Genomic DNA, 25,983 nt, shown 5'->3' with positions numbered 1-25,983 from the left:
TTCCCACTGTTACCTGTAAATGACAAAGGTGGCCTTAACATTTATATCCTCCAATGACTTTTTAAGCCTCCAGACCATTCTAACAATTAGAGGGAGCTCACCCTTCGAGCTTAAGGGTTTTTTTTTTATGGGCTAAATTATATTTTTCATTGCCCAACAGTTCTATATACTCTTTCAAAATGCTGCTGTGACCTGTGCTTATTGCATGAAATCCATCTACAGTGCCAAGCTCTGGTCCATCACACAGGGCAAGGAGCTCATGCTGGAGGTCATCCTGCTATGTCCTCTGGTTGACGTGTGCTGCAGAATCCCCTACAACCCGCTGCCACGTCCAAAAGAGCCACCCCAAAATCCCAGTCTTTGCCACCCAGAAGCTGCCCTCTGCCCCCATTGGGGCGGTGAGGAAGATCTCCAGGTGGCTCAGGGCACGCTGGGTTTGGGATCAGCCCGCCCTGGATGCTGGGAGAGATGGAGGTGATGGCAACACGGCATGGGATGGCGAGTCCCTGGGACACCAACACCTGCAGTCAGCCTGACAGGAAGGACATGCTCTCCTGCTCACCCAAGGCCATCACAGCCTTATTGCCAAGCGATTGAGCGGTGCCTCCTCTGCTGAGAATATTTGCTTTCTCTGCATGAGAGTGAGACGTGAAATCAAGACGTGACTGTGTGAATCATTCATTAGAGCTGTAACATGTTTTAACTCCAACCTTCCTGCTCACTGAATGGCAGATAGAAAGCACCAAGTGCCTCTTCCTTGTCCCGTTATCCATTTTGATATAAGCACAGCAACCCTTGAGTAGAGCAGAGTGACATCAGCCTTTATTCGCTATTAGCTTTAGTAGAAAATACAGTAACTGGGTCTGAAAAGTTACCTGACCTCCCTGTATGCCTGGGGTCAGACCTGCCTGAGCCCTCCCTGTGCACCCAACCTCCCACTGAGAACCTTTCAATTCCAGGCAGTTAACCTAAATCTCTCTCCCTACAAAGCAAATCCCTCACGTTTGAACATCACGGAGGACTCATTGCTCTCCTTGTTGCAGTAATTTTTTCCATGTTTGAAGAAGGATATCAGCTCCCCCTGCTCTCCTCCTGCCTGAGCAGGTGCAATTGCTCCGCACTGCTCACGTTCTGGTGCCAAACTGCCTGCAGAGCTGCTCCTAGACAAGGAGCAACCCCTTATCCTCATCACCGAGGTTGGAAAAGACCACTGAGATAACCAAGTCCAACCCCAGCCCATCCAAGCCAGACCCAGGCAGGAGTTCCTAATGATGGAGACAAAAGCCAAGGGGCAAAGAGGCACACAGGAAGAAACCTCGCTAATTGAGGCGTAATTAGCAACACAGTGAAATGTAATGGGGAGTTTCCCAGTCTCATCAGCGGGATCTCAGCAGTGTTAACCCTTTGGGACAGGGAGGTGCATGAAGGAAGTTTGCACCCCCTGGTTCATCACCTCAGTATGAGCACTCACACTGCTCAGAGTGCAGCATTCCTCACCCCAGCATATGAGCAGTGCAAAATTATCTCTTTGAACAATGATTTTTTGCAGGAGAGAGATGAGAGGAATAACAGTTCTCCTGGATGAAATGCTGTGCTGTCCAGAAAGGCAATTTAGAGTCTGATTTTAGACCAAATGTTTTATCACCGTATCCTCAACTCTTCTTGACTTTCAACTGCATTGTGGTCAATCAGCATAATACCTGGCATGGTAACTGCTTTAGGCTTTATTCCTAGTGAGGCTACTTTATTACTCTGTGAGCCCATTAGAGAGCTTTCTGTTCATCTGCCAGCATTATTTGTGGGGACAGAAGGTCAACTAATGCAGAACATACGAGGTGGGTGTTTTTGCAGGTGATACTGGGGTGCTGGTTTGCAGCATGAGTGCAGCTAAAGGACTTGGTGCTCAGAGTGCTCCATCTTAGCTGCTCCAGGGCTCCTGCTAGCCTTGCTTTGCCCTTCTGCCCATGCTCATGCCCCTGTGCCTCCAAGGCAGCAAAGGGCTGGGAGCCCATGGCAAGACTCTGCCCAGGATTAGATATAATTTCTTATGGCAGTGCATCACCTATCACTCCTCATTTGCTGGAGTGGGATGGCCAGGTTTCCAAGAGCTAAGGGACGTAGTGGGGGCTGTGTGCCCTCCCCTCGTCAGGCTGGCTCCTGGGGGAGGCTGCTCATCATTCCCAGCCTCCTTCAATGGGAGAGCCTGAGAGGGTGGGATCCTGAATGACCCTGATATGCCCTCATCCTCACCTCCCAGGAGCCACACTCAGCAGGAGCAATGCCAGGAGGTGCTGCAGGGCTGGCCCTTGCTTGTAAAGTCACCTGCACAACTCTGGGTCCTGGCAGCTCTCAGCTTTGGTGGGAGAATAGAATTCCTCGAGCTGGAATCACACTACAGTTTTATTACGAACCGAGCACTTTGCACTGCAAGGAAAGAGGAAAGAGTAATACATCTACTGCTTTTCAGTACATAATCAGTATACGTCTCATTGCTTTCCAGATGAATTTTGGTCACAGAAGACAGTTATGACTATAGAACAGACTACAGAACTGTAGGTCACTGCGATGCTGAGGGGCCCCATGCTGCCCTGCATGGTCCCACAGGGAACACCAGGGCCACCATCTGCACCCAGGGGGACAAGGAGTGATGCTGGGGCTGGCAGGAGCTACATGGGCTTTCTGACCCACCTCCTGCTCCGACAACTCTGTGCTTCATCCCTTTGTGGCACACAACAGGAGTCTGGTGGAGATGCTGGGTGCCCAAACACATCCCTTCATCCCCTCGGGGCACTCAGGTAACGTGCACTCATATCTGTTTCCTGGTTAGGAGCCTGTAATGCCTGCCATGAGAGGAGGGCTGGAAGAAATCCCAGGGATTTGGGACTTCTCCAGAAGACAGCATGGCTTGGGGGAAGTTAACAGAGAAACAGGATAGAGGCATTTCAGAACATATTGAACCTTTTTCTTTTTCTGGAACGCAGACATTTGCTAGATGCTGTCTCCGGAAGCACTACACTACAAGTAGATTTATTGGCTTGCAGCACAGTTTATACTAATTTTTTATCCTCCAGCAATTTACACAAAATATTTCTGTAGTTATGCGTGGCGTTTTTGTAATTAGATCCTCATTTAAGTGCTTTAATTGTGGCTGGTCTTTTGGCAGAGAGGTTGGGTAGCACCACCCATTATAGGACTTGTGCAATCTCCCACTCACCTGAATCACTGCGGGATACAGAGGGAAAAAAAAGAGCACAAGCATTCCCCACGCTGCCCTGCCAAAAGCTTGGAAATGTCACATGGAGAGGCTCTGCCAGCTTCTAAAGTTATCTGAGGAAGAAGGTGGGACAGGATGGACGTGAAGGCCGCTTCCATCCCCAAAGGCCATCTCCTGGGGGTTCCTCGCATCACCTCAGTCACTGAGCGAGGGTCACAAAGGGCCATGGCCTTGCTGCCTTCCCTAGGGACAGCCAGCCTGGAAAGCCAAGCTGAGTTAATAAAACTCAGAGCACATCACACTAATCACCCTGAGAGTGAGCAAAATGAGTTTCATCCCACCAGGGGTCCCCACTGTGAGCTGAGTGGGCAAGTCCTGGCTCCCTCACTTGGGCTTTGGGGAGATGGTCCCATCCCCACCCCAAGCACCAAACTGTGGGCTCAAAGCACGTGGGGGAAAAACCCTCCTCAGTGTTTGGGAGACCTTCAGCCAAAGCTCCGTGGGCTCTCAGAGCCCCTCTCAGCACTCAGTAGCTGCATTGGGAACACCTTCAGACCAAAGGCTGACTTAGGTTTGGGGCTCCATAAACCATGAGAAGAAACAGTGAATTTCTCACTTTGAATAACTGAAAAGTAATCTAAATTTATGATGCAAAACAAATGCATAGTTTCCATTTGAGAGGTGAGAAAAGTCTGGTTTCTCAGAGCCTCTCAGCAATGCAAGACCGCTGGTCAGGTCCCGTGCTTCTATTTGTTGTTTTTCCTTCGGCCCTTCCATAATACTGAATGCATTAAAGCAAGAAACATCCAAGGATTGATTTCCTTTCTTTTCTCTGCACTGGAATAACTCAGCATTTCACTTTTGCCTTTTCAAGTTGCAATTTTTACACAGTTGCAGCATTATTTAATGCTGCAGAGCTGAAAAGACTGGAAAACCTGGAGCAAATGTCTTCTCTTCCCATGAGCATCACCCATCCATTCCTTTGTGTTTTCGAGTTTGGCACAGAGAGAAAAAGACAGAAATAAGAGAGAGAGAGAGGAGGAACTGAAGACATGAATAATTTCTTCTTTCCCAAACCCAAAATGAAAAGAAAATGTGAATACAGAAAGAGACATAAACTTTAATTTTTGTTCTTTCATCCAGAAGTTTTCCATGAGAACATAAAAACGTGCCTCTACTGCATTCCTTCCAACCTCCTCCAGTTGTCCACCTTTGGCTCACGCCCACACTCACTGCACAGTAAGCCCCACTGACTGCATGGGCTTCTCCCCAAAACACAAAACAGCCCTGGTTCAGAATGGGAACAGAGGATCCTGTGGTGCTTTTGGTGGGTTTTAGACTGAGTCTAAATTGATCTAAAGTCACTGTAACTTCGGGGTCTCCACTCAGTTCAGTGCACCATGAAGTGCAGGGTTGGGGTGGGGAATACAAGACTTACCCCCTACATTTAGAACTGGGCAGCACTCCAACAACAGCATGAAGTGGATCAAAATATCATCTGGGTTCCAACTCCCTTGCCACAGACAGCATTGAAGCCTTGTCTTGTCTTATCAGGACTTAAATATTTCCTCTGGTATAACCTCAGAGTACCTCAAGAACAAGTCCATTAAATATTGCCTCCATCCCAGAGGAGCAAGGGAATGGATTAGCAAGTGACAAGCAAGCCTGAGTGAAGGATTTCCTTGAAGCTGAGCAACACTACATGGTCCTCACCTGCAGTGGTTTTGGTCTTGTCACAGAATCACAGAATCACAGAATGGCCAGGGTTGGAAGGGACCTCAAGGATCATGAAGCTCCAACCCCCCAGCCACATGCAGGGCCCACATTTAAAGCAGCCCAGGCTGCCCAGGGCCCCATCCAACCTGGCCTTGAACACCTCCAGGGATGGACGGGGCATCCACAGCCTCTCTGGGCAGCTGTTCCAGCACCTCACCGCTCTCTCTGTAAAGAACTTGTGGTGGTCACTGTCCTGCAGTGATGCAGGGATGCAGGGCAGCATAGCCACACTGCACAGGACAGGATGCACCCAGCACCCAGGGCCATGCTCAGCACCCAGCTCCCCACTGCTGCTGCCTAGGGGCTCAGATGTGCCCACCATCCAAAGCCACAATGACTTGGGGTGGCACGGCAGTCAATTCTCAGCTGTCCACTCTGAAGCAGCTGGGCATGGGGACGTTCACTTTGTGTTTCAGATATCTTGAGGGTCTGCAAGACAGACAGCTCCCAGTGCATCCCTATCTCATGGTGTGCCCGTGCTGGGCAGCAGGCTACCAACCTGCTGGCTGGGACCAAGCACCTGAAAAAGCCCTTTGCCCAAATACGTGCTGGTAAGAACCCTTGGAACAGAACACGCCACAAGCCCTAGGCTGCCAAATCCAGCCATCAGGGCCGGCCGAGGTCGTGATGACCACAAGGAAGTGCCAGCTGAGCATCACGGCTTTGCTCCTCGTTATGCAATAGGCAGGACGGAGGTTTCCGGTGGTATTTGCAGCAGGAGGTGGAGCCCACGAGGCGTGAAGGTCCACCTCCCACCACAGACCTTTCCACTCAACGTTTGACGGCGTTTGCTTCTCAGTTTATTATCTTGTGGTTTCAAACAATACAGGAAGGATGTAGGTGTTTGCAAGAAGAAAGAGGAGGAGGAGGAGGGCTGGCAGGCCGCTGCCGGGGGGGCTTCTCGGCGGGTGTTACTTGCTGGAAACCGCTCTCCCACGCGCGTTATTAAAGGTGATGAAATTAATTTGGGGGAGAACAGACCACAGAAGGGTCGTGTTCCCACCAGGGCTGGGCTGGGAGGGGCAAAGGTGCACTCATGAGTGAGAGCAATCCTGCATGGGAAGCTCTCCTTAAAACTCAAAGGGAAGGAAGCCAACAACCCAAGGGGCTGTAGGAGCCCCAGCAACGTGTGGAGACCATGGGCAAAGTTCTTCTTGGAGCCCAGGGTGCTGCAGGTCCTCATGGCTGTGCACACAGAACACCTGATGGCCATAGGGATGGAGCTCCCTGGCTGCAGGCAGGTGTCAGCTCCTGACCTGCCCTGGGCAGCACCTGCACCAAAGCTCAGCACCTTCTAAAACAGCTTCTCCACCCCTACCTTCCCTCCAAGTCACCCATCTGTGCCATTCACTCCTCTCCTACCCGCTGAGTGGGCACAACATCTTTATCTCCAGCAATTTCTTTTCCCTTTGATAGTCTTGAATGAACCATGTACCAGCAGCACGTTCTGTAGAATAACAGAATCATTAAGGTTGGAAAAGACCACTAAGATCATTCAATCCAACCCAACCCATCACACCCCATCTCCATTCAGCACATGGCCATCACAGCATAACATCTAGGAAGCATCTCCAGCAGAGGTGGATATGCTGGGATTGGAGTCAATCCAGCATGGAAATGAGCCTGGGTTGTGCATATCTACCTTGTGCAATGTGGGATTAGGAAAGACAACAAGGAAAAGGAGGTTGGGATGCTGCTTGGGTGATCCAATGGGTTCCACCTTCAACACAGCCTGCAAGGTACTCCCAGTGAGTTATTTCTGCCCCGCACTGAGCAGTCAGGGGTAAAAGATTTGGAAGATTCAGGTTGGATGTGGAAGATTTAGGTTGGATGTGAGGGGGAAGTTCTTTACAGAGGGAGCGGTGAGGTTCCTCTCTGGGAACAGCTGCCCAGAGAGGCTGTGGATGCCCCGTCCATCCCTGGAGGTGTTCAAGGCCAGGTTGGATGGGGCCCTGGGCAGCCTGGGCTGCTTTAAATGTGGAGGTTGGTGGCCCTGCATGTGGCTGGGGGTTGGAGCTTCATGATCCTTGAGGTCCCTTCCAACCCTGGCCATTCTGTGATTCTGTGAAAAGCCAGTGATCTCCAAACCTTGGGAACCTCACATGGGAGTGGCTGGGCATGAGTTTGCCCCAACTCTAGAGCAGGAATGGCACTGCATCATAGAATCACAGAATTGTTTGAGTTGGAAGGGACCATTAAAGGGTCCAACTCCCCTGCAGTGAGCACCTACAGCTCCATCAGTCTGCCATGAGACATGAGATATGGGACGTGGCTCGGCCCTGACACCAGTGTCCCCTTCCCATGGGGACATGGCCACTGGGAAGGCGCTGGCAGCTCCCTATGGCTGTGAAAGGTGTATTGCTGCCGCAGTGACAGGGAAGCTGTGCTCTTGAGTGGTGCTATCTCATCTATTTTGCAAATACAAATGTGATAGAAATCTGCAAAATAAGGAATATGCATTAACTTCTGAAAAGTTTTGACTACATATCATTATCCGTAATTTTGCTGCTTTGATTTGCATATTCATAAAAGAAACATACAGCACGGATGTGTCAAAGGCTTTCAGATGAGCACGAACAAAACCAGCAGACTTGCAATCTCAGTTCTGAAGTAATTGCTAGGAAGATTTTGCTTTCCCTGATGTTTGTTTAATGGTTTGTCCCTGAGCTTGTGAAGCTGGGAGCTGGAGCATCCCAAGGCATGAGCATCCTGGGGTAGGAGCATCCTGGTGGCAGGAGCAAGCCCTTGGGTTGTGTGTGCACAGGAGTGACCCATCCTGCAGCACACGTGATACACCAGCACCAGCAGGACATCTTGGTGGCATTCCAACCAGGCATGGTTGTGTTGGGCTGTCCCAGCCCCAACAGCACTGAGCATCCTGCAAAGAGCAAGGTGAGCCGATGCACTGCATGCATCGAGCTGTAGGAGCTGTGCATGCCCTACTAAGATCCATCAGCATGCACTACAGGTGCTGCTCAGCCCTTATTTTGCAGCTGTGGGACTCAAGCTGATAGACCTGAGGCGGTGGCAACGCCTGCAGCACGGCTGATGCCAAAGTGATAAAGAGCACAAGAAACGTTGCTTTTAACTTATTTCCATTCTTTCAAGCTGTGGAATAGGTGAAGCAGCAGCAGCTGCTGCTCGCAGTGTTATCCCAGTGCTACAGTTCTTTTGGTTTGTATTGCAGTCTCCCCTTCCTCATAGCACAGCCGTGCCAAACTCCAAGCAAACTGCAGCTTTTTTAGATATCCACCCAACAGGTGCCACGAATGATGGGTCTTGAACACTGGGTGTTGTTCAGCATCCACCCGCCACTGCTGATTACTGGGGCTGGAGGGCACGTTGGTCACCAGCACCAGGAGATGTGGTCCTTACGATGCTCTGCCACCATGGCCAGGGGACAGACACACAGACCTTTTATGGCCAGGGCAGAGTGAGATGTGCAGATAAGCAGGAGCAGGTGTGCACTGAGCTTCTCAGAAAGCTCACCTGGGAATTGCCCTTTCTCACGGTGAGCAGCAGCCCAGGAGGGGCTGGGGCACTGGGCTGAGCAGCAATGGGGCTGAGCGGCACTGGGCTGAGCAGCAATGGGGGCTGCGAGGTTTGGGTCTGCAGCTAAAGCCCCTGAGTGCAGCCAGGAGGTCCTCTGTGGAGAAGGCAGCAAAAGGCAGCCATCCACATAGCAGGTGTGCCATGTGCTCCCCTCCACCCCCAGTCCCTCCCAGCTCCCATTCCTGGCTCTCACTCCACATCAAGGTCCCTCCTTGCAAGCTGCTGATGGACGTGGTGAGGGTAGATGTGCTCACTGGATCACCCACCCCAAAGCCATCCCAGCACAACACTCCTCTCCATCTGGTATCTCATGGTCCCATTTGGACCTCTTCCCTACTCAACAGGACAGGCTGTTGAGACCAGGTTAGTGTTCACCCTTTTCTCTCCTTCCTATGCTCATTCCTACCTGACTCACCTCCATCCTTCACCCTCCTTTTGCTCTTCCCATAAGCATCCCATAATAACTCCTGGGCTGGGACAGGTATTTCTGGCCAGGGCTGTAGCTCCTGCAGCAGAAGGAAGAAGTCCAGCTGACGATGAGAACGAACAGAATTATTGTTTTACAAACAATTCTCAATTTATTCACTTCTCCATGCAACTCAGATGGGAGCTAAATTGATTTTTTACACTGCCTCATGTAACACACAAAGCCATTTCTCTCACTGGAAGGAACCTATGGCAATCAGTTAAACCAACACATCTGTGCTCAGAGCCCTGGGAGTGGGAGACCAGAGTAGCGTGGACCTCCCACCTGCCAGAATACCACATCTGGAGGAAGACGTGTAGATTGGGGCCTCACACTGGGACATGAGCTGGGCGTCAGCCAAGGACATCATAGCAGTGAGCAGCCTGGTCTTCTGCTTCAGATGGTGCATGCATGGCACCAGCGCAGCCACCCCATATCAGCACATCTAAAAATGTCACCGAGCATCCTGCATGGCCTTTTCTATCACACCATTCAGCAACTGGAGATCGTCTCTGCCTCCCTTACCATCACCCCACAGTCTTTCTGCTAAGCTTTCTGGGGATGGACAGAGTTAGGTGGCAAGCTCAAGCAGCAGCGTGATGCCCAGAAAGGTAGGTTAGTCCTTGCAGACATAAGGGGATGGGAAACAGGTGCTGGGCAGAAGGTGCACACACAGTAGAGGTTGGGATTTCCCTAAAACTACCCTTTTGGTGAGATATTTCACCCCAGAAGAATGAAACAGCATGGAGAGCATTGCTAGGAGCATGCTGCTGAGCGAGCCAGAGAGCCCTCCATGCAGAGCCTCGCCATGTCACCATGATGGAGCATCACAAGCAGGGCTGCTGCCCAAGAGTGGGGAGCTACGGGGAGCCCAGAGCCAGCAGGGTTTTCCCCCATCCCACAGCACAGGAGCAAGGTGAGCAGGACAGGATGGCTGACAGGTCCAAGCAAAAGCCCAGCATGCGAGGCAGCACCGTGGTGATGAGGTGGAGCTGGAGCCAACCCTTGGAGTCAAAACCCAGGTGAGGATCAGGCTCAGCACCTGCCAGAAAGGTCTCTATTGGGGACACAGGGTCAAAGCCAAGAAGTCAGTCTTTAAGTTGACACCAACCAAGGAAAAGATGGCACAGGCATGGACATGAGATCGCCACCCCATTAGCACAGCCCAGATGTAAAGGCCAAAAGCTGAAACGGAGTTCCTTGGGGTGGGGGGTGGATGGAGGCACCAGGTGAGGCTGACCAGAGCCATCAGGGCGTTCTGGGACCTGATCATCACCTTGGGAAAAGGGCAGTGCATTGAGCTGCTCCTGTTTGCCTGAGGAACCATTTCAGCCTAAGTTCTGTGCACCATCACCTTGTCTTGGGGATGGAGGTGCACAAGGACCACGCGGGTTCCATCACCACGGATGGAAATGCACCCATGGGTTTGTCCACCTCGGCCTCAGTGAGTCATGCACGCAATGGCAGATGGTTCAGAAAGAGCTTGGCAGATCACAACACTTCTCCTCCGGTGCTTATTGTCTGTCCAGAACATAAATATCTGTTGGAGGGGTAAGGCACTCCTGCAGGTATGTACCTAATGGATCTCAAGGAGACCTTCAATGGTGGTTTATAGAGAAGCTCACCTATTCAGCCATCGGAGAAACATGAACAGAGCCTTCATCAAGGCATATTTCCAATACACAAAAAATTAATGAATTTGTACAGCTCCCTGCCTACAAGATGCATTCATTTAGACAGACAGCACTCAAGGCTCTAAGAGCCGGTGCTGCAGGAGATGGACGGAACGAAAGCAAAGGAGAGTAAACAGAGAAGAGATTTCTAAGTGCCCGTGACATTTGTTCAAATACTTTATTTCAATCAGCTTAAAAGGGAAACATAAAGCTCAGGTTGTTCATAGCAAAGGGGAGGAAATTGAAAACTGAGTAATGCACTAAGAGCAATTCAAAGGGAGCGGAGCCCGGCTGCTGCTCTTCTGGTGGGCTTTTTGTGTCCAAACGCTGTCTCACACTGTCTCAAGAGAAGCCACTCCAAAAAAAAAAGGGTGTCTGAATGACACTGAGAGAGTTCCACTCACACAGAGCCAATAATTCCACGTTTATTTTGCCAAGGAGCCCAAACAGTTGGGGTGGGGATCCAGGCTGGGTGGGAAAGCTCCTCAGGGCGACATCAGCATTTAAAGCTCGTGTTCAACGCAGCTTAGAGACACCAGGAATGGTGGCAGGAAAGAAAAAAAAAGCAGAACCTGAAATATCATCTCAGAGAAGGTGTGAATTTTCACTGCAGTGCTAAAAAGCCTGGATTTTTTTTTTCCCCCCTTTAGGATAAGGAAAGGCAGCAAGCTGAAGGAGAAGGGAAGCTCTTTCTGACGCAGCAGCAGAGTGTGCAGTAAAACATGTATTTGTTCAGAGCTGTAACTTACTTCTGGTAACAGAAGAATAGAGTGAGGTTGCTGGTTTATCATTATTTTATATTTGTTTTCTTCTTTTTCACCTCCACGAGCTCACAGTGTTTCTTTCATCCTGGAGCTGTCTCCGATGGCATTTCTATATTTCATTTAGCATTCCTATAAATATGTAAATGTAAGATCTGTATGTGTAAACACACACACGCATAAATAAAACGGTAATGATGCGTACATCTATGTTTGTGTGTATATAAAAGCTAAATTACCTCCAATTTATCCAGTGTCCTTTATCTCTTCTATGCATCCTAAGCCAAGCATTGTGTTCCTCACGGTCTTCATATTTATATGAGAATGGCACCTAGGAGGGACAGATGCAGGACTAACAAGCATCTGTGATGGAAAAGTAAGTGCAAATTCCTTAATTTCTTTCCATGTGCCTCCCAGAGCCAGAGGGGAGGGCCTGCACACTGAGGTTTGTGCCCCCGGAGCAGGGCACTGTGTTCCACCCAGCACCAAATCTGGAACAGGGGTTGGTCATATCACCATAGAACCATTTGAGTTGGAAGGGACCCTTAGAGGCCATCTGGTCCAACCCCCCTGCAGTGCACAGGGACACCCACAGCTCCATCAGTGCTCAGAGCCCCATCCAGCCTGACCTCGGCTGTCTGCAGGGATGGGGCACCACCGCCTCTCTGAGCAGCTCCGTTCTCCCGGGGACGGCTGGCACCCCGTCCCGTAACGCTGCTCCACGGCAGCAGCTGCTAACAGGCCGAGAGCTGCCTGTGTTCTGCTCGCCGCACTCCCAGCACCCCGCTCTCCGTACGGGCGCAATCCATCCCCGTTCAACTTGATCGCTAGAAAACACCGCGGGTGGAACGAATGCAAGGAGGTGGGAAACCATGGGATGGACGTCAGCCCAGTGCGTCCTCTGGGAAGCCGTGGAGCGCGGTGCGATGCGGTGCGGAGCGGAGCGGTGCGGAGCGCAGCGGCTGCTGCTCGGCGGAGCCGCCTGGGAGCGCACGGAGCTACGGCTGCGGCACTGCGAGAGCTCCCCCTGCAGAGACCGAACTGAGCGGCCTCGGGACTCGAGAGCTGCTGACCTCCGGGGCACGGAGCTGCCGGCGTTGCCCGTCTCGGGCTTCTGAAGCGCGGTTGGATGGCGGCGCAGCGGCCGAACTCCGCTGTCCGACCGTCTGTTCGATCGCCGGGAGGTGAAGCGCCCCGAGGTCTCTGCGATGGTATCTCTGAAAGGATGGATGCCCGCGGGGGGTTCTGCCGCTGGTGCAGCCCCGCGTTTCACCCCCTTATTAGCACCCGCAGGTACAGCTCCCTTCCCTCTGCGCCCGCAGGGGTTCAGAGGTTTCCCAGTGCTTTGCCGGGATCGGAGCCGCCAACAGGAGGTGTGGATGTTACCCCGCGCAGAGCTCTGGCTGCTGGGTCTCAGCGGGACTCCCCAGACCTCCTGCTTGTCCCTGGGCTCCCCTTAGCTGCGGTAGGAAGGACAGCGGGGTGAAATGCCAGCGCTGGCAGGGCAGGAGCCCCGGCTGGCAGGGTACGGGCTCGAGAGACCCTGGGTTGGCTGCTTGTAAAGCACTGAGCTCCGCTGCCAGTGGGATCAAGGCGGGCAGAGCCCTACCTGTGAAACCAGCACGGGGGAGGAGGACCAACAGCAGGAACATCCCTGTCTGGCTGCCATCATCCACCCGATCCCCTGGAATGAGAGGATCAGCCTGGAGACCTGGGGACATCGCTGAGCTCCCACACCAGCCTGGCACAGGGCTGCTCCAATTTGCCCATCCACTTCTGGGCCCATTTTCCAGAGAGCTCCTGCAGCTCACAGCCAGCTGGGCCGTATCACACCGTGGGACAGTCACCCATCACAACAGCAGGACGCTGCTGCTGCTCCACAACTCCCAGCATTTGCCATCCACTCTGTGTTGTCCCAGGGTGGACATCCTGAGTGGGGCCATTTGCACCCCCAGCCCCCGGCTCCCAAGACAGCTTCCTGGGCTCCTCCACCTCGTTCCTCAATCCACCACCCAATATTTCATCACCCACCTCAGTGAAATGTATATTTCCCTTTTAAGAACTCTCCTAGAATAATATATTTTTTTATTATCGTGACAGTGAGGGCTCCCGTTGCCATGGTTACGTGGCCTTTGCTAGAGCAAGAGCTTTCTGGGTGTTTGAAATTCTGGTATTTCTCCTGACCTAAGAGGTTTGATTCTTTTTTAATTTGGTATTTATTCCCATTATCATCATTTGAAACAACAGGTCATTTATATTGCATATGGATATGTCACCACCACGGTGAAGGGCTCAGAAATAAGCTTCTGTATGAAAAGAGACGTTTTTTGGTAGGGGGGATCTACTTTGCAGCACTGATAATACACAGTACAACAAAAACACAGAAACTCTGATAGGATCTCAGCTGTGTCTCTCCACATTACACATCAAATCCCATCCCTGGCTGGAGAGCAAACCTCTGCCTTCTGGCTGTCAGCTCCCCAGCCTCCCGAGTCCTGATCTGATCTAGAACACACTTCTCTAGAGAGAAGTTAAGTGCATATATTAAATAGGGATAGACAGATAGATATAGAGACGGACGGACGGACGGATGGATGGATGGATGGATAGACAGATACATAGATGGGTAGATATACGTAGACAGATGGATAAATAGATGAAAAGATAGGTATACAGACAGATATATGGACAGATGGATAAAGAGATAGATAAGACAGATAGATTGATTGCTTGATAGACATGGATAGAAAGGTAGATAGGTAGATTGACAGATGGACAGATGGATACACAGATGATAGATGGATAGATAAATAGATGGATAGATGGACAGATAGATGGATAGACTGATAGATGATAGATAGATAGATAGATAGATAGATAGATAGATAGATAAGTTGTAAAGCTGGGATAAAAACATCTGGATTTCCTTGGTCTTTTGATGATTTTTCCCCTGTTGTTTTAATGGCAGCATCCATACCAGCTGCTTCATTCTGGGGTGAGGAGAACAGAGGTGTTACCTGTGGGCTTGGTTCCTTCTGTATCACTTGAGCCAGACATGCAGCATTAGCCCCATTTGCTTTCCTTTGTTTTAACTGAAAACCCTGAGATAAGGGAGGGGGAGGGGGGTGGAGCACAGGGGGGTGCAGGGTAGGAAGGGACTCAGCATACACTGTGTGCTCAGCACTCTGGCAAGAATGGCTGATAAACACAGCACAAACAGCAGGCAGTGGGATGGGATGGGATGGGATGGGATGGGATGGGATGGGATGGGATGGGATGGGATGGGATGGGATGGGATGGGATGGAATGGGATGGGATGGGACGGGATGCAATGCGATGCGATAGGATGCAATGGGATGCAATGGGATGTGATGTGTTATGGGCCTGGCTGCTGGCTGATAGGGGCCAGCACACACGTGCTTTGGCAAATGAGTTCTTTGATCCCTGCTCCCTGCAGCGCGCTGTCTGCGAGGAAATTTTCATTTGGGCTCTCCAGCGTGAGAACCAATTGTAAATGTCAGCACTAAACGCTCCGATTTAAGTGTTAGGCTGCCTTGTTTGATTACGGCTCTGAAAGGTCAGCGCTGACTAATGAGGAGCACAAGCAGGAGGGAGCAGGGAGCCTCCTCTGCTTCCAGTTGCCATCCATTTCCCCCGCGCTCACTCCACCACCCCATTCACCTCTGCTCCGCGAGCCCTGGTGGTGGCACAAAGCCTCGGCCACGCCGCACTGCCAGGGCCAGAAGGGGCTGGGAAAAATCCCCATCACCAGCACTGAACACAAAAAATCCAAGGAAGTAGAGGTCCATCTCCAAACAAAATGCTTGTTCTGCAGCAAGGGAGCGGGATGGCAGCTTGTGGGAGATCTGCTCAGGACTGGGAGCGATTCCCTCTTTTATCGGTGTGAACCCAATGGCTGCAGGGCAGGAAGGGAAGGGAAATAGCAGCAATACTATTTTCCTCACGCAGATACACTTTTGATCATAGAAAAATGCACCATCTGTTTCTGACCCATGGTATTGATTTGACAGTGACGTAGTTGGGGGTTTTGTTTCTTTTTTCTTCTTTTGGAAATCCAGTTTGCATGGGACAGCACTGTGCCATACAATGCAGGGTCTGCTCACCTGCATCCTGCCCCACCAAGAGCCCACGTGGAGCCCACATTCCCCCCTCCCACTTGTCCCAGTGGAAGTCCCCCAGAATCAATGCTGGGTGTGAGCTGCGAGTTTATTTGACCAAAATTAGACAAGAAGAGGCATTTCCATGCAGAAACTTTTGGTTTGTGACATGTTTCCCAGCAGCCACCTGGCAGCCCTCCCCCCAGAACCAAGAAATAAAATGATGCGGAGTTGGCAAAGTCAAACAAAGCGCCCAACCATCCTAAAGAAAAGCAGCTCCTGTCGCACGCTGCGACACGGAACGATTTGGCAAACTGTGCTGATCTGCAGCTCCTGTCCATCCAGCCCCCAGAGCTGTGCTGTGCTGTGCTGGGGGCAGGCAGACCCCAATCCCTGTGCTGGGGGACTTGGGTGGACAAGTGCTGCCCCATCAGTATCTGCACTGGGGGTGATATAAATACAAAACTTCCATACAAATGGGTTCTTTGTACAGAAAATATCATCTCAAGGCACTCGAGCGGTGTCCATGGGGCTGCTCTGACCGAGCACTGCAGGGAGGGATGGAGGCATGGAGCCATCGGGCACTGCCACCCCCAAGGATGGCACCAGGATGGCATCACCCTGCAGGGGGCTGCGTCCCAACCGGGGGCTTCGGGCTGGAGGTGGCCTGAAGGGAGGTGCATAGATGTGGTGGGGGCCGGGACCCCGCTCTGGATTCACGCCAGCAGCCCCAGCCGTGTCACCTTGGCCGAAAGGAAGGAGTGGATGATGAACACGATGGTTTTGGGGCAGGAGTGAAGGTCCAATTGCTGCAAGAGAGGAGCAGAGGGACGTTTGCGGTGAGAACTGTCGGGGAGCGGGTGGCTTTGTGCTGGCGGAGGGGAGGGATCCAGAGGAGCTGCGGGGGTTGAGGACCTCCCAGAGCCCCCCAGCCACCCTGGGGCCGTGGGGCGAAGCCCACTCACGATCTCTCCCTCGGGGCCTCCGAAATCCAGGTAGAGCATCTTGGTGCCGTCGTCCGAGGACATCTGCAGCTTTTCAAAGGGCTGCTGGAGCAGCACGGTCCGGCTGAGCCCCGGCTCCGTGGCAGAGATGGTGAAGCCTTTGTCGATGTGGATGGACAGGATGCACTCCTGCCCTTTCCAGGTGCACGCTGCGGACGCGGACGCGCTCAGCACGGCGATGCGGACGCACCGCTCCACCCGTCGCCCCGCCGGGACCCCAACCCCGTACCTGCGGACACCTCCTGAGCGAGCTCGGCGGCTCCGTGGGTGCCGTCCACCAGCAGGCGGGTCCAGAGCGCCAGCTCTCGGGGGCTTTCCAGGCTGAAGAGGTGGCTCTGCACTCCCAGCCGCGTGCCGGCCCGCAGCGCGAACGCCAGCTCCGTTTCCAGCAGCGCCGAACCCTTGGCGGGCCCCGAGTGCACCAACCTGCGGCACGGCGCTCAGCACGGCGCGGCCGCCAGGGGGCGCCGCAACACCGCCCGTGGGACCCGCCGCGCCCGCGCAACGTGCGCGCCCCCGCGCCCTGAGAGCGGCTGCCGGTGGTGGCCGCTGCTGCTGCGTTCTAACTTCTGCCGGGACGCCGGAACGACACCGTTCCCAGCAACCTGCCACCACCCCACGGACGCTGCCGCTATCCCCAGGGTCCTGACACAACTCGCGGACACTGCCAATGCTCTAGAATGCCGCTGTCCCCCCAGGGTTCCACCACCCCGCATGGACATCACCACTGCTCCTGGGACATCAACGCTGCCCTGCTGCACTGCCTCCAGCTCGGGATACCACCACCTCTGGGACACCACCATCACCCCAGGACACCAATACTACAGCCCACCACCACCATCCCTGGACACTACCACCAGCCAGGATGCTGCCACCTGTCCTAGACACTGCCAGCACCCCAGAATATCACCACCTCCGGGACACCACCACCATTTCTGGGACACCACCACCACCCCTGGGACACCAACACCACCACCTGGGACACCACCACCATTTCTGGGATACCACCACCACCTCTGGGACACAACCACCACCCATGCACCCTGCCACCACCCTTGGCACTGCCACCATCCCCAGAGCACAGCCAATAACCCCTGAATGCTGCCAGTGACCCCTGAGGCTCTGCCACCACCTCCCCAAGTTTTGGCATCAGTCCTAGGAAGGAAATCCCAGGGGCACTGCCATCACCCACCAAGTTCTGCCATCACCTCTAGACTCTGCCACCAGTGCTGGGGTCCTGCAGTCAACCCTGGACACCGCCACCACCCCCAGGCACTGCCACCACTTTTAGGACACCATCACCCCACTGGGACACCACCACTGCCCTTGAACACCACCACCATCCTTGGACATCATCGCCATCCCTAGAACACCAATAGCCCCCCACAGCACCGCCACCACTCTCAGACACTGCCAGCCCCCCAGGACACTAACACCACCCCTAAGGTACCACTGCCACTCTTGGGACACCAACACCACCCTTGGACACTGCCAGCACTCCTAGACACTGCCACCACATCTGGGACACCGCCACCACCCCAAGGACATCACTACCATTATCCTGAGGCTCTGCTACCCCATTAGGACACCAGCACCACCCACAGCCACCACCACTACCCCACGACACTGCGACCACCACCCTTGGGACACCAGCACCACCCATCCCTCTGGCAGCCCTACCTGGTGGCAATGAGTGGGTAGCTGTGCACCGGTTTGCCCAGCGCATCACGGCTCTGCGGCAGGCTGCCATACAGCAGCAGCTCCTTCTCGGTGAGCACCGCCAGCAGGTTCCTGGTGCCGGCACCGGGCAGCTGCAAGGGGAAGCGGTCAGGGCCGGAGGGGACACCGGACAGGGGACAACGGGGCTGCGGGTACCTGCTCGGTCAGCCAGCCCACGTGCTTGACATCCCTGCCGCTCACTGTGCCAGCACCTGCCAGCTGCGCCCGCAGCTCATCCTTCACCCGCGGCAGCAGCGCGCCCGCAGCGCTCTGGATGGCGCCGAGCCACGACTGCGCCGTGGCCTCGTCCTTCGCCCGTAGGAACAGAGCCACGCGCCCATCCGCCGAGCACACCTCCAGGTACCTGCAGCGACACGGCCCCGTTGGGTCCCCGCTGCCCCCCACGCGGCCGCCCCGGCCCCGCAGTGCGGTGCAGCCCTACCTGTGCTCGGGGTCAGCAGGGAGGCACTTGCGGGACACGTAACACATCCGCAGCGGCACCGTGCGGCTCTCGCGGGGCGGCAGCACGGGGGATGAGTGCTTCTGTGGGGCGGCAGGAGAGGGGTCCCAGCTGACTGTCGGCCCCGCCGCCGAGTTCTTGAAGTAAGGTGAGATCTCCTTCATGTACTTCACTGCAAGAGAAGAGCGCGGGGCATGGCGTGGCGTGGCCACAGCCTGCCTGCAGCACCCGCACCTCCTGCACCGTCACCCCAGCATCGCCCACAGTGCTGCTGTGGGATCTCTGCAGTACCCCACATGTGATTTGGGGCATGCTGCCATGCACCAGAGAGCTGAGCTGGCCAAAACTATCCTTTTTCCTCTTTTTTTTTTTTTCTTTTTCTTTTTCTTTTTTTTTTTTTTAATGTGTCTTGGGTCACAGCTCCCATTCCAGCCCTGACCCCATTGGCTGGGATGGCACACGGAGGCAGGGGCGGGGAACGGGCAGGAGGCCCAGGCCAAAATTACACAGTCCAAACTGTGCTGGTACAGCTGGTCCCACAGCCAAGCGGGAACAAAGCAGTAATAGCTCTCAAATACCATGGCTTGGCCCCAGGAAAAGCCTGGAGCTGCGTGCACACAGCTCACATAACCCACCCCGCCTGGTGAGCTAAGAAGCAGGGGTGAGAAACCAGTGCTCAGGATCTGGTGAGTCAGGAGCAAACCTCAGAGTGGTCTCCAGGGCTTGGGAAAGGAGAGAGGAGAAGTGATGGGGAACCGGTGGGGCTTTCCAGGCACAGCTGCAGAACGGGGCCAGGGGTCTCAGGGCTCACACAAGCCAAGACTGAGCAGGGCGATGCCCGGCAGGGACTGTGCAGCTCTGGGGAAGGGCTTTCCTCGGGTGGACCTTGGGAAAGGACCAGGGCACAGACATGTGCCTGCCACCCACCTCGTGCCTGCTGGTATAAATAGCGGCCGTGCTGCCACAGGCATGCGAGCTGTGCTGCCTGGGCAGCACTCCCAGCAGTGGGGACCCATCACTACCCAGTGCCTGGCAGCTCACTGCATTTCACAAGTCAGCATTCAGCTGCAGGCACTCAAGCCTTGCCAAAGGCCATCTGCAGGGGACAGTGCTCTAGGGCACGGGAACACATTGCTTGCCATAACCCCAGCCCCCCCTCCTAACTCACAGTAACTGCAGCATTCCTGCACCACCTGTCCTAAGTGTCATCTCAGGGCAGTGGGACACTACCAGCATCAGCTGCGCAATGGCTGCAGCACATCCTGGCAGCAGGAGAAGGGTAGGGGAAGGGCCAATGGCTGCTGTGCCAGGAGAAATCCCCAGAGCCATGCAGGGGATGGGATGCAAGGCACTGCCCTGGGGTGTCGTTGGTGGGATGTGCTGGAGACCGCCCTCAATGCACACATGAGTGCAGAGCCCCATCCCTGGAAATGTTCAAGGCCAGGTTGGATGGGGCCCTGGGCAACCTGGTGTAGTATTAAATGGGGAGTTGATGACCCTGCAGGGGGTTGGAGATTCATGATCCTTGAGGTCCCTTCCAACCCGGGCCATTCTGTGATTCTGTGAGCCAGTGCTGCGTGAAACATGGGCACATGGCCACCAGCTCCAGCATTCATTGTGCAGGAGATCCTGATGCACCCCAAAAATCCCAGGTGGGATCTTGAGATCATAGCACCCATCTCAAAGCATCTCAAAGCACAGCTGGGTCACTATACTTGCACTTTCTGCAAGTTTTTTGCCCTGAGTGTGCCAAGACAGGAGGCTCTTATCCTCTTTCTGGAGGGCATGGAGCACTTATCAGATCTGGTGGTCCCACTGTGGTCTGACCACAGCATCTCCCACAGTACGTCCCAATGCTCAGATCACAGCTCAGGGCTCACCCTGCACAGCTCCACAGGCTCACAGACAGGAGAGCAGTCCCAGTGCCACAGGGACACCAACTGCTGAGCCTCTGCACCAGCATGCAAATCCCAGTCCCAAAACCAGCAACTGAGACCTTCTGTCCCTTCAGCCCTGTGTTACTTTCTCCAGTGTCTGCTGAACCCAGCAGTGCTTTGTAACTCTGGATACAAAGTGATGCGTAAATAAATTTAATAAAAAAAAAAAAAGGTAGGGGAAAAATAAGGTCAGGCAGAGTGCTTCTCCCCATATAACAGTGTAATATAAATACAGTCACAATCCTGCAGATAGCAGTGAGCAGCTTGGCGCAGAGCAGTGCTGGCAGAGCACACCGGGAGCCTCTGCGTGTCACCTCACCCAGGAATGCAGGGCCAGGCTTTGGCTCTGGGGCTCAGCATGGGGGGAAGTACCCCAGTTCACTGCCCCCACCAGCCAGGAGCGTGCAAAGTGATGGTTTCTCAGCAACAGCACGGTCAGGGCTCTGTTTCTGTCTGGCACAGCGCACATGAGCCACTCTAAAAGAGCTCCAGTTCCAAACACAAGCTTTGCTGGGGAGGAGAAAGGTGGTGAACATATGCTGGCTGTGCTAAATGACTGCATGGTGGTATTTATGGTAAAGAGAACGGATGTCAGAGTTAACCAGGGAGTGCCCAGGGGCTGTGGTTTGCCCTCATCCCTTGCCAATGCCAGCACAACATAACCAAGCTCTGTGCCAGGCTTGGGCACACAGAACAGCACAGGGCTGACCCAGAGCTGCAGGGACAGGGGTCAGCAGGGGACGGGCAGCCCTGCATGGAGCCCAGGCGTGGGGCTCCGGGAGGGAGCGTGGTCAGGAGTAGAGGGCACCTGCTGGATGCTAAAGTTATCACGTCACTTGTCACTGAGCCTTGCAGCAAGCCCAAGGACAAGATTGGAGCAGGGCTGTCCCCAGCTCAGTGTAAAGCAGTGCCATATCCCCAGGCTCTGCCTCATGGGAAATGCAGGGGAAGCGGAAGTGATGATGAGATGGAGATGCCATGCACATATCATTGAACCATAAAGGTTAAAAAAGACCTCTGAGATCATCCACTCCGACCCCAACCTATCCCACCATGCCCAACGACCACGTCCCTCAGTGCCACGTCTCCACAGCTCTTAAATACCTCAGTAATGGTTACTCTACCTCCACCCCGGGCAGCTTGTTCCAATGCCTCACCACTCTTCTGGAGAAGAAATTTTTCCTAATATCCAACCTGATTCAGGGAATAAGGCTGCAGGAGGGTGATTACATCGCTACAACATAACCCAGAACATGACAGCGGGAGTCAGCCTGGCTCTCCTCTGAAGCCCAGCCCCACTCCTGCAGCAGCCCACCTCCTGCACAACCACATGTAGGTGCCTCCTGAAGGGCCCATCCAGCTCCCTGCAGAGGAGGAGGAGGAATAGGAGGAAGGTCAGAGGGAGAAGTGGTTCTCTCAAGGAAGGGCAGCTCAGCACCACTTCCTGTAGCACCTCCAGCAGAAGGGAAGCCCGTGCCAAAATAAAGGATGAAAAGAAAATAACAGAGAGAGGGTGGTCTGAGTGCGGCGGCCACAGGGAGGAATTTTGCAGACTCCCGAAGAAAGAGGCTCTTGTATTTCTCTTTGGTCAGAAAAAAAATAAATCAGCCCCTATCTGCACCCGGCAGCTGTGCAGAGCAGCACATTCCTCAGGCTGCAGCGTGGTTCTGTGGCTCCCAGGAGAGGAGGAACCCAGAGCAGAAAAGGGCTGAGCGCAGCGAAAACCAGAAATCTGGAGATGACACAACTGGGGGAAGGCGCGGGAGAGCTCCAGCTAAGGGGGAGGATTTAAATGGAAGTTCTGGGAAGAGCAGAGCCCGGGAGCGGAGGACATGAGGGTACCCACAGGCCGTACATAAGCAGGGCACCCCGCTGCCCCTTACCTTCCAGCACCACCTCTTTGCCCGTCTTCTTCAGTGCCTGCACCGCCTCGTCGTGTGTGGCCTCGGACAGGTCGGTGCCATTCACAGACAGGATGGCATCTCCCACGTACAGCGCCTCGGTCTGATCTGCTGCCAGTCCCTTGAAGATCTTGGAGATGAGGATGGGCATCTTGTTCTCCCGGCCACCTGCGGGCAGAAGGGGCACTGAGCAATTAGGGGACACTGAGCAGTTAGGGGACACTGAGCAGTTAGGGGCACACTGGCTGCTCGGGGCTGAGTGCAGCCTCCAGCCCCATAACAAGCACACGAGGTGCCCAGATACCTCAGGGCTTTATGGCAGATGCACGTAAGCGCTTCAAAAAGCGCTGAGTGGCTGCAGATTTCCTCGCAGAGCAAACACACACCCTGACCGACTCCCCATCACTTCTGGCAGGAAACCGTGTCACTATTTGCATTATTAATTGCTTGTGCTGAGCAGCCCTCCCTGCTCTCAGGACCCCGCGGTCTCAAAGGGGCAGCAGCCGAGTGCTGGAGAGGCAAAAGAGCCACAGAGCAGCTGCCCAGCCGCAGGGCTATCTGCTCCCCACTCCTCCCTGGCTCCATTCGGGCTGCTCCCCACTCCTCAGCCTACCGGGACACCTCTCAAGGTCTCCGGGCAGCTCGAAGAGATCAATTTGCACGTTAACTTTTGAACCCATAGGAGATGTCAGCAGCTCCGCCTGGCGCTGCCCGCACCCAGCGCTGGGACAGCGTGTGCCGGGCACCCCCTCACTGCCCCCCACTCCCCACCCACGGGCTGGGAGAGGCCGCGTGACGCCGCCCGGTGCTGCGCCCGCTGTGCCGCAGGCATTGCCCCGCTCAGATTTCTGCAGAGCCTCTCCGGGAGCTGCGGGCTCCTCCGGCTATCAGCTGTCAGAGGCCCCCGCGGGGGCTGCTGCTGGCTGCCGAGCCCGGCCTGGAAGCAGCGCCTCGCAGCGACCCATTCTGGGCTGTGTGCATGGAAAGGGAACCGCTGCCCGGAACACCGTGCGGTACACCGACCCTGCAGGAGAGGGATGCTAACCCTAGCCCTAATAATCCTAACCCCAACCCTGCAGCGCTGGCTGAAGCACCAGAAACCCTGAGCAAAGCAGTGCCTGGGGTTAGGATGCAGCTGTAATACCCCAACCAGAAGGATCTGCTTTACGTTCTGTCCCACGGGCCATGGTCAGGCGCTGGCTGGCAGGGGGGAACCCGTCCCTCCATGCCTACACACCCCCGCAGGGACAGCAGGGTTTGGCTACGAGCTGAGGGCTGTTTAAAGGGAAATGCTCGCCCCCCTGCAAAGCAGAACGCACAAGGCAGCCCAGTGCTGCCCGCACGCCCGCAGCTCCCCGTTTGGATCGCGGCTCCTTGGTTTCCACCTACGTCACTGCAAAAATAAAGTTTAGCTGAACCAAGTAACGTTTCTCCTTTCCTGGGAGAGCCGCGGAGCCGGCAGAGCTTCGCAGCCCAGGGTTGGTTACAAGGGAGAGTTGCACTTCCCAAAAGCGCTGCCGAGCTCCAGCACCCAGAACCCCACCAGCAGTGAGGTCTCACCCCGGACCCCGCACGGAGACCCGCACCCCACAGACCGCCCCACCCCGCGGCGTCCGGCAAGGAGCGCGGCGAAGGCTGAGCCCGATGCGGCCACGTCAGAAAACGGCAGCCCCCCGCCCCCACCTCGTAAAAGTTCCCGGCCCGAAGTTCCCGCAAAGTCCCCAGGAGAGGAGTGAGGGCGGCCGGGGATACTCGACGGGGACCAGAGCGCTGCGTTCGGGGCGGCCCGGAGGGGGCACCGCACCGGGGTCACGCAGGACGCAAGGACACGCGGGCGGAGCGCTCCGGTCGCAGAAAGGCAGTGCGGGTCCCACCTGCCGCCCCCTCCCGATGCCCCCCCCTCACCTTTGATGCTGATGCCGAGCCCCCCCACGTCCTGTTTGACGACGCGCACCGTACGCCTGATGTTGGCGAGCGCCTCGGGCACGCCGGAGCTCTGCTCCCCTCCGTTCAGCTGCGCCGCCGGCGGCTCCCCGTGCCCGGGACCGTCGGCGGGGTTGACGCTCAGCGTGTCATCGCTCAGGGTGAGGAGGACGCGGAGCCACTGCCCGCCGGGGCCGCGCAGCTCCAGCAGCCCGCTGCGCGCCCCGCGCCTGCCCGCCGCCATCTTCCGCGCATGCCGAGCCCGGCCCCGCCGCTCCGGCACCTCCGCTCCGCGCTGCCCCGCGCCCGCCCGGCAGAGCTCCGCGCCCCGCGCACCGCCCCCGGCCCGGCCCACGCCCGCCCCGTCGGGGCAGCGCCGCGCTGCGGGGTTCCGCGCCCGTGGAAGGGACGGGGAGAGCCGGGAGGGGCGCGGCGAGCTCTGCCCACCCGCCCGGCTCTGGGCACCGCGGTGCGGCCGTGTGACGGAGGGACCCCGCGGGGCTCGTCGGGGCGCAGCGGTGTCCGTGCCGAGAACCGGGTGCCGCGAGAGCTTTGGGCGTGCCGCGGGGTACCCGAGTAACTGCTTTCGTGGAAGCGAGCAGCGCTGTCAGGCAAACCCAGAAGTCACTCGAAGCGGACTCCGGACTTTTTACGGAAAATTGCGATGATGAAAAGCGATGGCAGCTTCTGAGGGCGGCAGGGGGCGGCCCCAAGAGCTCTCCCGCAGACGTCCCACGACGTCGATGGCCCAAAGATGGGCGCAGACAGCAGCAGGGAGGATTTTTGGAGACATTCAAAACAGTCTTGCCTTTCTCTTTCCTTTCCCTGTCCTGCTTCTTGAAAACAGGAACGGTGTTTGTTTCCTTTGGCAGATCCGCATTTCCTCCTGCAACCGAGTGGCAGCAATTAGGGATAAAAAATACCTCTGGGTACATCCCCTGTGCCCCTTCGGGCAGCTCCAGAGCCCTGGGGTGGGGCTGCAGGTCCCCAGTCCCCAAGCTCTGCAAAAGCAGCCTTAAGGGAATTGAATCCCATTTGCCCACAAGGGCACAAGGGAGGTGGGGGTACAGGGAGGGGGCTGCAGCCCTCCCCACCCACACACACAGGCAGCGGCGCTCCCCCCACGCAGAGGCAGCTGTGGAATTTCTCGAGATTGCGGCAGAGGAAACCCTGGAGGTTTTTCCCTCGCAAAACACAGCTCAAATATTCCGGTTTTCTCTTTAATCAAAATTCTGCAGTTTGGTTGGAGTGACTTTTCGGGTTTGTCTGAGTGCTGCTCCTACCCCTGTCACCCCCCCATCCTCTGTGCGTCCCACAGGCCTTGAGCTGCTGTGCCCATGGCAGAGGGAGTTCTGTCCTCTTGCTGCCAGTCGGGGTCACTTTGCCCTGTGCCACTGACTGCGTTCACCATCCCAACTGCAATCAGCATGGGTCTATGCAAACACATAATTTTTTCTTTCCAATGTTATTTCCAGCACA

The 25,983-nt window shown here is 55.2% G+C and overlaps 1 protein-coding gene across 3 annotated transcripts; it reads right to left on the bottom strand.

Annotated features, from left to right (window-relative positions):
- Window positions 1–15,651: 15,651 nt before the first annotated feature.
- On the bottom strand, window positions 15,652–25,220 carry SNTA1 (syntrophin alpha 1). 3 transcript variants are annotated; one of them, XM_085241660.1, is made up of 8 exons: window positions 25,077–25,220; window positions 22,564–22,749; window positions 18,726–18,915; window positions 18,440–18,647; window positions 18,245–18,375; window positions 16,794–16,990; window positions 16,526–16,713; window positions 15,652–16,369 (listed from the first exon to the last, which is right to left on the bottom strand). In XM_085241660.1, exons 2-8 carry the CDS (start codon window positions 22,730–22,732, stop codon window positions 16,277–16,279), a joined length of 1,176 nt encoding a protein of 391 aa, XP_085097786.1. In that variant the 5' UTR covers window positions 22,733–22,749; window positions 25,077–25,220; the 3' UTR covers window positions 15,652–16,276. The 3 variants fall into 3 exon arrangements, with proteins under 3 accessions (XP_085097786.1, XP_085097785.1, XP_085097787.1); XM_085241659.1 differs by having other exon boundaries at window positions 24,487–25,108; XM_085241661.1 differs by lacking the exon at window positions 25,077–25,220 and adding an exon at window positions 22,886–22,909.
- Between the last annotated feature and the right edge of the window lie 763 nt (window positions 25,221–25,983).

The sequence above is a fragment of the Meleagris gallopavo genome, chromosome 22, assembly GCF_905368555.1.
Source record: "Meleagris gallopavo chromosome 22, MGAL_WU_HG_1.1, whole genome shotgun sequence".
Classification (NCBI taxonomy): Eukaryota; Metazoa; Chordata; class Aves; order Galliformes; family Phasianidae; genus Meleagris; species Meleagris gallopavo.
Note: the sequence above shows the minus strand (reverse complement) of the source record. Positions and strands in the feature narration are given on the sequence as shown.